Source organism: Cydia splendana, chromosome 11 (genome assembly GCF_910591565.1).
Source record: "Cydia splendana chromosome 11, ilCydSple1.2, whole genome shotgun sequence".
NCBI classification, from domain to species: domain Eukaryota; kingdom Metazoa; phylum Arthropoda; class Insecta; order Lepidoptera; family Tortricidae; genus Cydia; species Cydia splendana.
In genome coordinates this window covers 9,317,835-9,334,414 of record NC_085970.1, presented here as the reverse complement: position 1 = coordinate 9,334,414, position 16,580 = coordinate 9,317,835, and the positions used below count along the sequence as shown (strand labels likewise).

Genomic DNA, 16,580 nt, shown 5'->3' with positions numbered 1-16,580 from the left:
GTTGGAGTTACAGTTTCTTCTACGTCCATGGAGTGGGGCACCATTCTTTCTTCATTAATTGATGGTTGGTGGCTTGTTGATGGGGTCACAGTCTCTTCAAACCGTAACTTTTTCTGAGACCTCATCTCAAGTCGCTGCTGACGGGCTGTTGCACTTGCTGTATCTAATCTTGAAATGTTGAATGAAAATATTGAAGGTACAGCAGTTTTCTTCAAGAATCTCGCTTTCGGCTCGTAATCTGAAAGAAAGTTACCATTGCTTTAAAGTTTCGTTGCTTGGCTATAGATCACGAAAATCGAAAATAAATTAAGTAACTTACTTGTGTATATACTTTGTCCGTAATAGTCATCTGATGTAAAATGCATGGAACATAATCGCGATGAGTCTTTTGCTTTAAAGTTTTTGATTCTTAACGCTTTCTCCCAAGCCTTTCTACGCTTTGGGTCTTTAGGGAAAGCGTGAACGCCTTTATTTTTGCAGTCTAAAGCACTACACAGGGCCATTTTAATAAGATATTACCCAATAATTGTAATCTCACGATGTAATTAACAAAAAATGTATAGGATTTGACAGATGACAAGTTGAGGTTAAGCAGTGTCGATTGTGCGATACCTGGCGGGATAAAACGGCAGTTTTTCTCCTAATTCTAACATAACATACCTTTCTTAGGGTCGAGTTCACCAACAGATGTTTAAATTTTAATCGGTTGTTTAAACAATTAACGACTGATTAACAATATTTTACTGTCCACCACGCACTAACCGTAGTTTATGTGCTGTAATCGACTGTTTTACTTAAACGAAGTAACAGACATAGTTTAAACATAGGTTAGTGTGACATAAAGCTGTGCCCGCGACATTTATTTAGGTTTATTTAAAAACAATTTACAATAAAAAATGGAAGACGCGTTGAATTATATATTTGACGAAAATAATGTGCTCGACGATTATGAAGATATTGAGCGAATATTACGCGCACCTCGTGTATTCCAAATACGGCGCAGTTATTTCGAAGAATATGACGAGAGAGCTTTTTCTACCAGATTTCGTCTATGTAAGCGTAGTGCCTTGGAATTGCTTACTTTAGTTGAAAGAAAGTTGGAATATCCAAGCGATCGGTAAGTTTTTCGACTACATAATTATTAATTATACTAGGTATTTATCAATTCAATAATTTGAGGTTAGGTGAGTACCTACCTGTATAACTCCTACTTCCTAGCATAAATAATGAAATGTTTCATTTATGTAGGGATGATTTTGTGGTTGTAAGCACCTACCTATCTATCTTCTATCTTCTTCTATCTATCTATCTATACATATAATAAACGCGTAAGGGTCGAAAATCTATACAATCGAAATATTAACAAAAAAATTGGCTGGTAGCTCTTAGAAACTATAACAGAACACGATTCGACAATTTTATTTTAGAAGAGTACCATACGTTTCCCAAGAAATCAACCAAATTAGATAGCCTTTAGACTGAGGCCAGCTAAGGGGGTCAGTAGTTTTGTTAGAATGTGTCACCCGAAGCCGAGGAAAAGGGGGGGCTTGGTGAGGTGGGTAGATAGGGATATATTATACTTAAATTAGGGGTGCTTACTGACACACAATTCCACGCAGGCGAAGCTGCGGGCACAGCTAGTAAGTAAATAATTATGTTTGTTTATTTTCAGGAACAATTCTCTGTCACCTATAAATCAGCTGCTGCTCACTTTGAGATACTATGCCACAGCGAGTCACCAGTTAACTATGGGAGATTTTGCTGGTGTTAGCAGACCTACAGCGAACAGAGTAATCCATCGAGTGACTGCTGCACTGGCCTCTTTAAGTAAGGACTTCATACGGTTTCCAGAAACTCCTGAAGATATCAGAGAAACTCAAATGGAGTTCTATAACATTGCCAAATTTCCCAAAGTGATAGGGGCATTGGACTGTACCCATATTAAAATTATTTCACCTGGAGGTAATCATGCAGAAACCTTTAGAAATCGAAAGGGATATATGTCGATAAATGTTCAGGCTGTATGCAATGCCAGACTCATAATCACTGATCTTGTTGCTAGATGGCCAGGTAGTGCTCACGATGAGCGCATTTTCAGTGCATCCCGTAGAAACGCAATATTCGAGATGGGTGGGTGGATTTCAAAATCCTGCGAAAACTTATGGTTCGGTCTTTATAAAAAAAACTAGTAGGTTGTGCGAGTTGCAACTTTTTTATATGTTTTTAAGAACTATTATCTTCATGTTCCTTCAATTACCATCTCCAATAACTTAATAGTTTTTTTTATATAAAATGTTTTATGTGTCTAAAATCATCACCGTCTACCGGAAAAATCTGAACCTTATTGTTTGCAGTGAAAATTATAGCATACCTATCGTACGATTGCGATTTTTCTTTTACTTATATCTTTTCCATGTTGTTGTTTAACACATGGGAAAATATGCAATAATTCCTTCACCGAGAAAGTACATTTAAAAATATTTAAAATTTTGTCACGAATATTCGTCAACACCGTCATGGTAATGTCAATGTGAGCTTATCTCCGTGTATGAACAACGAAATACCGCTAAAGGTCCTTGCCCTATTTTTCACTTTAATATAGAATGCCAAAAATGATTTCACTATAAAGTCGCATCATTGAATCGTGAGAAATATTACGAACAAATTTGTAAAACGTAGTTTGTCACAACAGAGCATCATCACCGTTATGCTTTGGTTTAAAAAAGTTACAAATGATATATTAGAAATAATTATTGAAATGAATGGCAAACTACATGAAGTTTATTGTGTAGCATAGACATTAACTACTATTATTCGTATTCTAGAAATAAAAACAAGAAACTCTCAAATCGTCAACACCATACCCATCATCACCGGGAAAAAATGACGACCGGTGATGATTTCATGTGTATGGTGATGACGGTTCTCAGAAACTTTTCTTGTTATTTTGCTATAATTCATTATGAAATTAAGCTGTATGTTTGAAAAACGTTCTCTATGTCTTCTAACACTATATAATGTCTACCTTATAAATGTAGAAGAAGATATGACTATTTTTTTCACACAAGAGGATGGTTAGTTTTAAATAACATTTTGACTGAAGTAGGCAAAATTTAGGTCACTTAGAACTTAGAACATACAAATGTTTATTTTTTATTATCTAATAATGTAAATCGTGCAACTTAGAGTCTGTAATTAATTGCATGTTAGTCGTGTTAAAACAAAGTATTTAAACAAGCAACATATATTAAGTTTTAAGCGACCATAGGCTACGGTACTGGCTCACTATCGTAATGGCCTTATGTTTTTTGATAATATTATATTAATTGATGTATATAATTACAGCAATTAATAATTATACCATTGGGTAGTCACCGGACCCAATACCTAACATTTTGTAACTTATGACATGCATTACAAGTAGGGGTCTTGCAACTTATAAAACACTGATTATATATTAATGTTTAGCTATTAAACAATATATATATGGATTTAAATCATTATAGCAATTTTTAAAGTTAATTTATAAAACAACAAAAATACAAACTTATGCAATGAATCAAATTATCAAAAAAAAAGTAATATATCATAAAAATTAAGCTCACTGGTAAGCCAGCAATTTTATAATATGATATAAATACCAAATTATGCAGTAGATAAAAGATGATGCGGGTTTAAACTGATAATAAGAGTACAATATTGTTAATATGATTTAACATTGAAAAAACCCAAAAAAATTAATGAATACATAAATTGCCTATTTCGGAATATAAATTATTTAAAATTATACAATAAAAATACTTGTTATATATTTATTTATATGAATAAAATATATTTTTTATAATTTTCTAAAAATATTTTATGTAGCTAGTCTTATGTTCAAAAACATGTTATTTGTAATGTTTATTAAAGTTCTAAAGCCTTACAATTAAAAAAAGTTTTTGTTTTTTTAATACGTTTTTAATACATATATAAATTAGTTCCCAAATCGTCATTACCGTACATACAGTGTCATCACCGTTTATAAAAGAGTCATTACCATACCATGATTGTCATCACCATCTTGCGTTTTTATTTTCCGAAAGCGATAACTTCAAATATAAGCCACAAATGATTGTATAAATACCATAAATATCCTCAATATACAGCCCCCTATTACTTTACCCAGCTAGAATCGTGTTAAATTAAACATTTAAAAAAAATATTTTTTTGTATGGTGAAATTTTTGGTGATGAAATCCACCCGGGTACATATAACGACTCTCTTCTTGTGGCAGATAGCGGTTACATGAATCGCAGCTATTTGATGATGCCTCTTGATAGAACTCAGACAAATGAAGAGGCATCATACAATGAATCGCAGATAAGGACTAGGAATCCAATAGAAAGGTTGTTTGGGATATGGAAGAGACGTTTTCCAGTACTTGCACTAGGAATGCATGTGCATTTAAAAAACTGCCTACCTATAATTGTTGCCACCGCTGTTCTTCACAATATCCTACAATCCAAAGGAGAAGAATGCCCTCCAGACGACCCTGAGTTGGAACTACCTACTCCATGGGATGCTATTATAGAACAAGGCAGGATAAGAGAGCAGCGGTCTCTTGGTAATGCAAGAGACATTAACCCAGTGAGGAGAAGGTTAATTAATAATTATTTTAAAACTTTACACTATTTGTAGAAGCCTGTATAGTAACGTTATATTATTATCTCTTTATTTATTTTTCGTCTTAAGTTAGGGTTTTTATAATATGCATATAAAAGTAAAATATAAAAACACTTACAAAACGATAAAAAAAAAACATATAAACACATTATAAAAAACCTAACCTAGGGTACCGCCAGCAGCGGGGCAAGGCCCAAGCTACCGGTGGTCAGGGCTGCAGAGAGAGGAACCGGCGGACTATCCGCGCCGTGTCCAAGATCACCGCCTTCTGCATCTGACCCTTGATCCAACCACCTAGCGAGAGTCTCTCAAGATGTTGGTCGAGACTCTTCGCTATTAGACCGTTCACTGAAACGACTATCGGGACAATGATCGTCGAATCAACATCCCACATGGCGGTTATCTCGTGAGCCAAGTCTAGGTACTTACTGGACTTGTCTTTCTCGGCCTTCACGAGATTCTCATCATGGGGGATGGTGATGTCAACGAGCACGGCCCGACGTTGCGATCGATCTATTATCACAATGTCAGGCTTATTGGCTACAATAGTCCTGTCTGTGATGATAGATCGATCCCAATAGAGCGTGGCATGACCATTCTCGAGAACAGGCGCAGGTAAGTACTTGTAGTACGGTACTTCGCGGTCCACAAGGCCATATAGAAGAGCAAGTTGCTGGTGAATAATTCTGGCTACGAGATTATGTCTGTGCAAGTACTCGCCGTTAGCAAGATGAGAACAACCGGAAATGATATGCCTGAGTGACTCTCCGGGACGGCGGCATGCCCGACAAATGTCGACCGTACCGTCCTTCAGGATATATTTCCGATAGTTGTTCGTCATCATCACTTCGTCCGCAATTGCACAGGCAAAACCCTCGGTTTCTCCGAAGAGGTCCCCGAATCGTAACCAGTTCACCGACGCGAGCAGGTCCACATCGGGTCCCGTGAGGGCCTTGTAGAACCGCCCGTGTAGCACCTTACTCTCCCATGCCGCCTTGCGATCCGCAGTACTTAGTACCACAGGTTTGCGCCAGTTCTCGTTTGCCAAGGAGAGCGGCGTGAGGTTCCTGTCTACTGCCACCACATCACGATGCATCCCACACTCGTTGTTAAGGAAATAATTCCTGAGATTGTACACCTCGCGGTTGTGGAGATATTAATATTACTATTACTATTACAAAATAAAAGCAGTTAAGTATTTTAGCTCCTGTCTTATTTTATTTATTTATCTTATTTAGGAATAAATCAAATCAAATCAATATATTTCGTAGGTAACCTTAGGATTACACTTAAAATACAAGTTCCATCAAACTATATCACAAAAACATGAATACTTTACATAACTTTTGGTACCTACATACATACCTACCTAGTTAAGTATTAAATTTAACTTCTAGTTACAGTCATACCTAGTTACAAAAATAAACACATTTATTTTTTACTTATTGAGTTAAAGAATTAACAAAATGACAAAAACTTTGAAACATTAAATTAAAGTAATATTTATCCGGCTAACAAAAAAAATTCAAATATAAAAATGGTTATACATTTGTTTGTAATATTTTTTGTGTTTTAATTTTCTCCTGCTTTAGCTGTTCATCTAAAATTAAAATTCTTCTTCTGGACTCCTCCCGTGCATTTTCTTTTAATGTTTTTACCAAATCAATTTTTTCTTGTACAAGCTGGTCACCTAAATTTTGCTGGTTGGGTCTCCTTCTTTTCAACCAACTATTGTTGACTTTGGAGTCCTTAGAAGATTTTAAAACATCGGAAATAGGTCTTTTTAAAGAGTTTGGTGTCCAGCCCTCCCATTTCGGATTATTGTCCTATAAACAAATAACAAAAAGCAACATAATCAATTGGATATGTATTTTTCATCATTGTAGCCACATATGTTCCACAGACAAGAGTTAGTTTTACATTTCATTATTATACATATGCATAGCTCGGACTGTTCATTGCAAAAATGCTGGTGTTTTTGCCATGAGTTGTCCGAGCTATGATTATATGTATAACCTAAATAAAAAACCGGCCAAGAGCATGTCGGGCCACGCCCAGTGTAGGGTTCCGTAGTTTTGTCATTTTTTTCAAAAACTATTCAACCTATCAAGTTCAAAATAATTTTCCTAGAAAGTTTTTATAAAGTTCTACACTTGAGATTTTTTTCATATTTTTAAAAGTTATGGTTCAAAAGTTAGAGGGGGGGGGGGTAGATATGAGCGCCGCGCCGGCGCGCCGCCGCCGCCGACAAAATTTTCGCGCCGCCGCCGCCGACGCTGCCCTATCGGCGTGGCATCGGCGTGACCTTGTTAGATACTACTACTTTCAGAATCAGATAATATATATTTTATCTAGTTTAGATGTTTAACGGCGCTACTCTGAATAGCTTATAGACATTCAAAAGGTATTTTAGGTCCATATAATTCAAAAATATTGATGGTAAATTCAAACTTTTCTGTTTGGTAACCGCGCTGCTAGTGTTAGGGCAACGAAATTACTAATTTTGCCAGCTGGCTAGCTCATCCGTCATTCACCGCGAATTTAATCATTGCAAGCATGGTTTGAATGTCTTTAAAAGGTGTAAAAGGGTTAATTTCAGATATTAAGCCTTTTCACGCCCAAAGGTTCGGCCATTGGCTTCGCACGGAAGGGCATCGGAAATTACTCATTTAAACTTGGCCATTGTTCAAATTTCAAAATTTGCTCTCTTACAGCCCAATCTTTGGCCTCGCATCGCTCGCATAGAAGACGCTATCGGAACCTCGTAAGTTTTCGGCCCTGTTTGGAGCTTAACTTTCGGGCTCGCTTTTAAAATGCCTGGTCATTGGTTCTTCTCCGATCTTAGCTTTACTGCAGCACGGCCTTTGGTCTCACACGAATGCACCTGCAGAAAAGCTCCAGGTCTTTAACACTATGGCCTCGGTCTTTATCGGCCTTCGGAATTGCTTACACTGGACCAATAGTTCAATTCCAAGCTCTGCTCTCTTGCAGCTTGGCCTTCGGCCTCACATAGAAGCGCGCCGTAAAAGGCGCTCCGGGCATTCGGCCGTCAGCCAAGCTCATATTTGGCGTTCGATTCTAAGCTCAGCCTCTGGCCTCGCATGGGAAGGCGTCGGAATCAGGTCTACGGTTTTAGTTGGAGCTCGGACTTGGGCCTCACTTTTTGACATAAATCGGTTTGTCGGGTCGATATTGGCTAATGACGGAGCTTGAATTTTCCTCACTTCGGCTCTTTGGAATGTCGACCAGACGTTCCCCTGATACAGTCAATCCGCTACTTTTTACTTAGCACAAAAGATAAGGGCTTCGCAAAGATCTTCCGGCCAGGGCCTTGCCAAGATTAAGACCGCCACTGTTGCCGCGCGATCGGCGCGATACCGTTTATGCTATATAAAACTTTTTTCGTACCTTTATTCAATCAATTTTGCTTGTAATTGAAAAATTCACTTATTTTATAGCTTTCTTACAGCAAAACCATGTTTTTTCGGTAAAATTTTAGTTTGAATTAGTTTTTCATTAATCAAAGGTGTTTCAAGGCCACGCCGCCGATTCGCCGCCGCCGCCGACCGATTTTGACCGGCGCGCCGCCGCCGGCTAAATGCCTATCGGCGCTCATATCTACGACACATTTTTTTTTTACTTCTGGAGCGATTATTTCCGAAAATATTTACATTATCAAAAAATGATTGTAGTAAACCCCTATTCATTTTTAAATACCTATCAACAATATATCACACGTTAGAGTTGAAACGAAAAAAAAAAACACCCCCCACTTTACGTATAGGGGAGGTACCCTAATAAAACATTTTTTTCCACTTTTTATTTTAGCACTTTGTCGGCGTGATTGAGATACATATTAGTACCAAATTTCAGCTTTCTAGTGCTAATGGTCACTGAGATTATCCGCGGACGGACGGACGGACGGACGGACGGACGGACGGACGGACGGACGGACGGACGGACGGACGGACGGACGGACGGACGGACGGACGGACGGACAGACATGGCGAAACTATAAGGGTTCCTAGTTGACTACGGAACCCTAAAAAGGTTATTATATTTCAAGGTTAGCTGTATGGTTATTATATAAATTAATAAATAGATTTAACATATGATATATCGACAACCTCTTTAGCTTAGTTGGTAGTGACTCTGTCTACTAAGCTGGAAGACCTGAGTTCGAATCCCGGTTTGGGCATCACAAATATTTGTTCCCGAGTTATGGATGTTTCTATGTATATAAGTATTTATCTATATGATATCTATTATATTTATCGTCGTCTAGTAACCACAGCACAAGCCTCTATGTGCTTACCGTGGGACTAGGTTGATTTGTGTAAGATGGTCCTATAATATTTATACATTTATATTTTATATGATATATGCAATACCTTATTGTCAGAATTTACCTCAGCGATGGGAAAAGTAAGTGAACATGAAGGTTCATCCTCGGTCTCCACAACTGCATTAATAACTTCATCCGTACCTATCTCCTCAGCGTCAGAGCACATTTTTGCCGTATCTTTGTTACACTGAAAATACATTGAAAGACGATATTAGTTATTTTACATGCAATGATAAGATAACAGAATGTATGTACAAGTAAATTAGAGTATAGGTATAAGTTTCTCTGTACTTACATCATCATATAGCAAAGCATCACTATCATATTGATTTTCAATACCTTCCAAAGCAGGCCCCAATATTTCTTCCACAATACGGCCTGCTCCAGTACCAGGAGATGGTGGAGGGGGTCTGCCACCACCTAAATAGAATATATTATAAATATTTCGAATTTCAATCTAAAACATCTTAAACCAGAGAAAATTGCACAATCAGGTCTGCTTACCAGTTTTAAATACTTCCCGTTTCGGATTTGCTGATAGTTTTTTTGTCTGGCGTTTAATGTTCTCCCAGCAAGTCTTTAAACTTTCGGGAGGGCGGGAGCAGTATGTGCTAAGAGCATTAAATTCTTGGGATATATGCTTCCAACCCCTTGCTTTATCGGCGTTTGCTGTCGCATCTGATTTTTTATTTTCTACTACAGCTTTATATTTTGAAACGAGTTCGGTTAACAACGATTTCTCGTCACTTGTAAAATTTAACGTACGCTTGCGTTTATCTTCCATTATCTATTATCTAGCACTATAATGGTAATTTTGTATTCAAAATTCAATTCAAACCGCCACAACACTTGACGAAAAACAGCGAAAAAGTGACATTGGCATTGACAAGACATTTGAAAAGGATGCTAAATAACAAAGGCGTTCCCGCTATGGACATGGCATTGACAAAACAGGTAATAATATTTCGTCAAACAATAATGTTACCCTACCATTTCGCAATGTTACTGGGGAAAAGCAAATGTATGGAGATACACTGACATCTTTACATAGTAATACTATACCATTCATTCATTTAAGACTCATTCATTCAAAAACGTTTGGTTGGTTAACCGTTTGTTAAAAATGGGTGGTGAACATAAAAAGAACGTGTATTGTTTAACCAACTGTTAAATTTTAAAGGAGCGATTACGTAATCAATGTTTATATTGTAGTTGGTGAACTCGGGCCTTAGAATTCCGTTTTTAGGGTAAAGGCATTAGTAAGTAGGTACAAGTACCAATAAAAACAATTATAGATGGTCAAGCAGATTTTGTCAGTAGAAAAAGGCACGAAATTCAAATTTTCTATGAGACGATATCCCTTCGCGCTTACATTTTTCAAATTTGAAAAAGCTGCCGTGCGAATGGGGCCTAGGGATAGACATAGATGACGTCATAAACGCGGGGATACCATATTGGTAAAAATTACCCCAATATTTGATATCACGCTGGTGCGATTACCCTGGAGGCAATTAGAGTCAGATAGGGAATGCTAACCGGTTAACCGGTTACCCGGTAATTTGACCAATATTACAGTCGGTAAAATACCGGTAATTTCCAGCCGTAACCGGGAATTTACCGAACGTTGTATAGGCAAATAAAAATGTAACAACCTGTTGAATTAGCACATCTATATCTTCGTACTTACAAAAAAAACAATTACTACGGTTTAAGATTACGTAGAGACACTTAAAATACTTACTTTTCTGCATCTTATGGTCTCATCTGCTCGTCAGAGTAGGAGCTAGGAAGCAATGTTTTGTGACAAATGAGTGGTCGCTAATCCCTTTATCGCCCTTTCCCTTCTCGCCACCCCTACCCCCGAGGCCCCGACCCGCCTTACTATGTGCAGTGTCCTTTATTTTAGTCTATTACCTGCTCTCCCAAAATACACTTCTTATCTATTGAGTTAAGCCGTGCGCGTGCGACTTTTGCGAGTAAGTGAAACAAATAAAAAGATTTTAAATAACACGTGACAATTGTGCACTGTGTATGCTGCGCTAAATGAACTGGATGGTGTATTTACTTAAAGTAAGTAGCTTTATTTTTCATAAATACTTCTTGTAATTTTTCGCAATTATATCTATCTTAATAATGCATGCGATTATTATAGATCAAAAATTTGCAAGATGTCCCTATGCCAAACAAACTTTACTTATCATGTTTTACCTTCTTTCTATGTATCAGTTTTTTTAAAGTACATTAGCAATACCAATACCTGTAAGGTTAACATCTGACAACATTTATGTTTTAATAAATAACCGCTGTGAATAATAAACAATACGTTATGCTTAAGAATAATGTAATGTAACTATGTATTAACTTTCGGAGCAATCCAGTAACTTGTCGCTACCCGTAAATAAATCAATGTACAATATATTTGCACTTATCTAATACAATATTTTACATTATACATTTTGTGATTTTTGCGACAAAGCAAGTAACAAACGTTTTGTAACAAAGCAAGCATTAGTTAGTAACCTAGCATTTTTCTTTTAGAATAAAAAATAACATAAGATAATACGTAATTATCACTCGCTCACTGTCGCTTTTATTATAATTTCCTAACTTCCTTATACTCACTTTTTATTATCTTTGTTTTAGAATAATCGTCATGGAATATACAGAATTTCGAAAGCGGGGGCAAGAACAGTCAGTAGTATGGCTGCATTTTTTGCGGTCCGTTGACCATAAGACTGCAAAATGTAAAAAATGTAATAGAATATTAAAAGCAGAAGGAGGTAGTACCTCAGGATTGAAAAACCACCTCAAGTTGCACGGTATTACTGGCGAAATAACGGAACTAAGGCCGTCATCGAGCCAGTCTAATGAAAATACAGGCCGTCAGGATCAAGGAACAAAGAAAAAGCTCAAAATTGACGATTACTTTCAAAACGACCAATCAATGGACTGGAAAGTTGCGAGGATGGTGTGTTTAGACGGAATCCCATTTCGAGTTTTTGTGAACTCCGTGGACCTTCGTCGTCTATTCAAGCAGGCAGGTCACCAGTTACCATCGTCGCCAAATACCATCAGGAAATTAGTTATCCAAAGATATGACGCAGCAAAGCGAGAAATCACTGAAGACTTCACTAAACTGAAAAAATCTGGGCTGAAATGTTCAATTACCATGGATGAATGGACATCCACGGCTAAAAGACGCTATATTAATGTGAATATACACAGTGAAGCCATTAGCACAACCAAACACTTCTATAACATTGGTCTAATAAGAATAAGGGGATCGGCAACAGCGTCCACATGTTCGCAACTTTTAAATGATCGATTACAAGAATACAAATTGAACTTGGATGACATTGTTGGACTTTCCACGGACGGGGCAAGCGTGATGGTAAAAATGGGACGTAACTTGCCCCTCTACCATCAACTCTGCTACGCACATGGTCTTCAGCTGGCTATACTTGACGTTATGTATAAAAACCAGCCAAACGTTCCTGAAAACGACTCGGAAGACGAACACAATTCAGAATCAGAAATTTCGGATTTAGATACCGATGGCGAAGATGACGAAAGTTTTAATTTAGAAGAACCACGAAGGAGGGTGCCGATATCAAATGCAGACATCAAGGTCCTGGTTGAGAAAGTGAGGAGAGTATGCAAGATCTTCCGCAATTCGCCAACGAAAAACGACCAAGCGTTGCAAAAATACGTGAAAGAGACCTTCGATAAAGAACTTCACCTCATATTAGACTGTAAGACTCGCTGGAGCTCTCTAGCGTCAATGTTGGAGAGATTTATTTTATTACATTCTTGCATCCAAAAGGCATTGATTGACATAAAATCCGAAATTAAATTTGACACCGTTGAAATTGATTTGCTCACAAACGTGCACAAGATGCTTGAGATTTTTAAAGGAGCACTGGAGTTAATCTGTGAAAATGATGCAAATCTGCTTACAGCCGATTTCGTGCTCAAGTATTGTTTATCAAAATTAAAAGAAATTCCTGGAACACTTAGCAAATCATTTCAAATGGCTCTGAAGAAAAGGATAGAAGAGAGGTATCAACCTATACAAGGAGTTTTAAGATACCTAGATAATCCGAACGATTTTTACACTGAATCAGAATTAGACGTGATATTTCTCAAACCGTCCCCAGACGACATAGTTTCGATTATAATGGCATTATTGAAACGAAATGAGAGTGCTAATAGTCAAGATGTAACGGCCGACTCGGCCGAGGCCTTAGATGCACCAGCACCACTAACAGCTGATGACGAGCCTACGCAAAGTTCCGCAGCAATCGGAGTTGATCTAGTTGAAGCATCAGATACGATTCCCATTCAGTCGACGTCGCAACAAATTAAAAAGACAATGAGAGACGAAATGAAAAAGAAGATTATGAGCACTGTGAATCAACAAAGTAGCCCGGCATCTCTTCAGGAAGCTCTTTGCCCAAACGCCATTCGCTTTGAAATGGCACTTTACGACGGCGGCGGTACCAGAGGTCGGTTCCTCGAAATGGCACACAAAATGCTTGTTTCCATTAAACCGACAAGTGTGGAATGCGAAAGAACATTTTCTACCGCTGGTTACTTGTGTTCAAGATATCGTTCACGAATGAAGGACGAAACATTAAACTCTTTAGTTGTTTTAAGACATTACTTAATATCTAAGCAACGTTCTAATTAATCGCCTATATTTAACAAACGCAATTATTCTATGATGATTATTATATATGATGACATGTTTCTGATTACAACTCCTATCTTAAAGTGCAATTTTTTCTAGTTACTAGTGTTAAAATAATATGAAAATGATCTTTATGTTATTTTTTTTATATTTACTAGATTTTAATGAATGTTGATTACGGTTTTAATTACTATAATAACAATATTATATTGATAGATGTTACCCTTTGATTACTGAGATTTTTTATGTTGCTTATTTAATATTGTACAAGTTAATTTCGCTTTAAAATGATACATGTTTGATTTTTTATTTAATATGATTAGTAAATATATCTTGTTTAATGTTTATAGTTGATTTTCATTATTTTGTGTCACTCTTTAGTTATAATTTTTGTTATTGATTACTGTGATTTTTAAAGAATTAAAAAAGTTTTTAATATGATTAAAAAATATATCTTGTTTAATGTTTATAGTTGATTTTCATTATTTTGTTTTGTCGATGTTTCTATAACGTACTGTTGATTACTTTTAAAGGTTACTAACGAAAATAAGGACACAAATCACAATAAATAATAATGCAAAATCAATGTTTTTTATTTCATAAACGTAAAACCGGTAATTTACCGGTTAACCGGTTAGTGGGACCTCGCGTCGGTAAATTACCGGTAATGAAAAACGCCCGGTTATTGCATTCCCTAGAGTCAGACCGTGAAAAGTCTGCAGTTTTCTAGTTTGACGGTATTAAAATTGTTGAATAAAATGTCAATGGGCCGTTCTTTTCAGGCGTATGAACAATGAAATATCTATAATTCGCGCAGGTGGTACAAAACTAACCATTTTTAGTAATAAAAAAACGTAGAATAAAATGTGTTCTGAGTTTTAATATCAATAAATCACAATCAACAAAGGATACTTAAAAACACACACTACACTTCACTACACTAAAAAGTAGTACCCGACGGAAGTTTCAGTTCCCGTTTCGGTGCAAAAAAGAAACCTAGTTTCTCCACTTTCTCCTTGCGGTAGCTGATATCCATTTATTACGCGTGGCTGCATGTCGTGGAAATCTGGAGATAATAAACGAAATATTCATATTGTAATGTGTTAATCTTATTGCAAAATAAGAATTAGTGCCTGCGCCTTATCTTTGAATAAGATTCTCGTGGCAAAACCCCCGAAAACGCTAGAAAGATGGTGATAGAGTCAGACCGTGAAAAGTCTGCAGCGATTTTGATGGCCCATGCAGTGCAAGTGTCATTTTAAACGTCAAACTTCTATGAAATTATGACGTATAAATATACTTGGTCAAGCAGATCTTGTCAGTAGAAAAAGGCGGCAAATTTGAAAAATGTAGGCGCGACGGGATATTGGCCCATAGAAAATTTGAATTTCGCGCCTTTTTTTACTGACAAGATTTGCTTGACCAGCTATAACACTTACACTGCGTGGGCTATCAAATCTGCTGCAGACTTTTCTTGGTGCGACTCTAACCGTAATGCTTAAGGGTCAATCACCTCAAATCTTTGGATCCTTAATTATAATAAACGGAACAATAATATCCTTTAATCAGACTTTTAATTAACATAAGAATGTGATCTCCACAACTTAACACCCAATACCACGAGATTTTTCAGATCTATTACAATAGAAAGACAATTAACAATTTTATTTTATTTTTCTAAAACATCAATAATATTTTTGAAGTCAAAATATTCCTGCTGTCTTTTAATTGTTATTACCGGTTTTTGAAGTATTTTTATTACGTCTCTAGGGTCAATGTATGAAAAATCGTTTGGATCCAGTCGAAATATTTGTTTTCCTTTGACTTTACGCAAAAACATGACGAGCATTTCGCCATCATCGTCTAAACCGTTAACTTTGCAGACGTATCTGAAAAGTTTACCTTTGGATCCGCTAACATTTACTAATAAAAAATCCCCACACTTTACTGATCGGTTTTCTTTGTCTGGAATCCCCGAAGTACATGGTTCCGGATTGGTGTACACTGCATCATACAAAGTTCCTTCGCGAGGTTTACACAAATCAGACACAGTTATTTCTTTTAAAACCCTCTCGTTCGCATCCTTAAGTTGATATAGAGGAATGTCATCGTCATCATCAGAACTGAGCTCTTCATTAATACCACTTGTCTTAACTACCTCAGCATAGTCAGGATCATCGTTATTGAGTGCAGGGTTGTCTTCAACATTAATTGGCTGATAATGTTTCGGATTTCGACACTGGCAAAATCCTCTTTCACAAAAACAACGTAAGTCACGATATTGCAGTCGACCTGCTTCAGTTGCGAATAGTTGATGCATACTGATGGTTCCTTTCAAGGGCTTTATATTTTGTGGCAGTTGTATCTGGAAACTGTTTATTTCTTGTCCGGTAATGAGAAATAGCTTGATTTTGCTTTGTTCTTTCAGAGCATTGTAAAAATCTTCTGCATTGACAATGTCCATACCTGTAGCTACCATATTATCTGCGGTTCTTTTTAGATAGCCCCCTATACCATCGGCTGGACCTTTGCCGTGGCCAGCTTCAAAAAAGGACCACGTCATTGACTGGAACCCATAGTCAAAAAATTTTGTCGAACTCAAATAAAAATTTTGCTTTTGCCTGTATTGACTGAAGGGCCCGTCTTAAAAAAAAATGCACGGTTTTTATTCCCGGATAATTTTGGCGAATTTCTAAAAGAATGGGTCGGAGGTGAGCCCAAATTGCTGCAGGCTGATGACACAAGTTTGACGATACGGTACAGTAGGAATTCACATTAGGTTTGGGATCTAATTTATTGGTAGTGTAAACTACAACCGTGTGTAGTGACACTTGCTCTCTTGAGCCACCAAAATGATGTGCCTGTATTTCTTCAAAACAC

The 16,580-nt window shown here is 36.9% G+C and overlaps 1 protein-coding gene and 1 long non-coding RNA gene across 2 annotated transcripts; one reads left to right on the top strand and one right to left on the bottom strand.

The window, feature by feature from the left end:
- The first annotated feature begins 666 nt into the window (after window positions 1-666).
- On the top strand, window positions 667-4,704 carry LOC134794969 (putative nuclease HARBI1). The gene is made up of 3 exons (XM_063766842.1): window positions 667-1,117; window positions 1,673-2,126; window positions 4,243-4,704. Exons 1-3 carry the CDS (start codon window positions 897-899, stop codon window positions 4,678-4,680), a joined length of 1,113 nt encoding a protein of 370 aa, XP_063622912.1. The 5' UTR covers window positions 667-896; the 3' UTR covers window positions 4,681-4,704.
- A 5,956-nt stretch (window positions 4,705-10,660) lies between these two features.
- Window positions 10,661-13,631, bottom strand: LOC134795035 (uncharacterized). The gene is made up of 2 exons (XR_010144766.1): window positions 13,561-13,631; window positions 10,661-10,927 (listed from the first exon to the last, which is right to left on the bottom strand). It is a non-coding gene; the product is annotated as an uncharacterized LOC134795035 (long non-coding RNA).
- Between the last annotated feature and the right edge of the window lie 2,949 nt (window positions 13,632-16,580).

What these genes read in the sequence shown, in the direction of transcription:
- LOC134794969 (XM_063766842.1), top strand. Translation starts at nt 897, where the DNA reads ATGGAAGACGCGTTGAATTATATATTTGACGAAAATAATGTGCTCGAC. An exon ending in TTGGAATATCCAAGCGATCG is followed by an intron (nt 1,118 to 1,672) that starts GTAAGTTTTTCG and finishes GTTTATTTTCAG; the next exon opens with GAACAATTCTCTGTCACCTA. An exon ending in GTAGAAACGCAATATTCGAG is followed by an intron (nt 2,127 to 4,242) that starts ATGGGTGGGTGG and finishes GATGAAATCCAC; the next exon opens with CCGGGTACATATAACGACTC.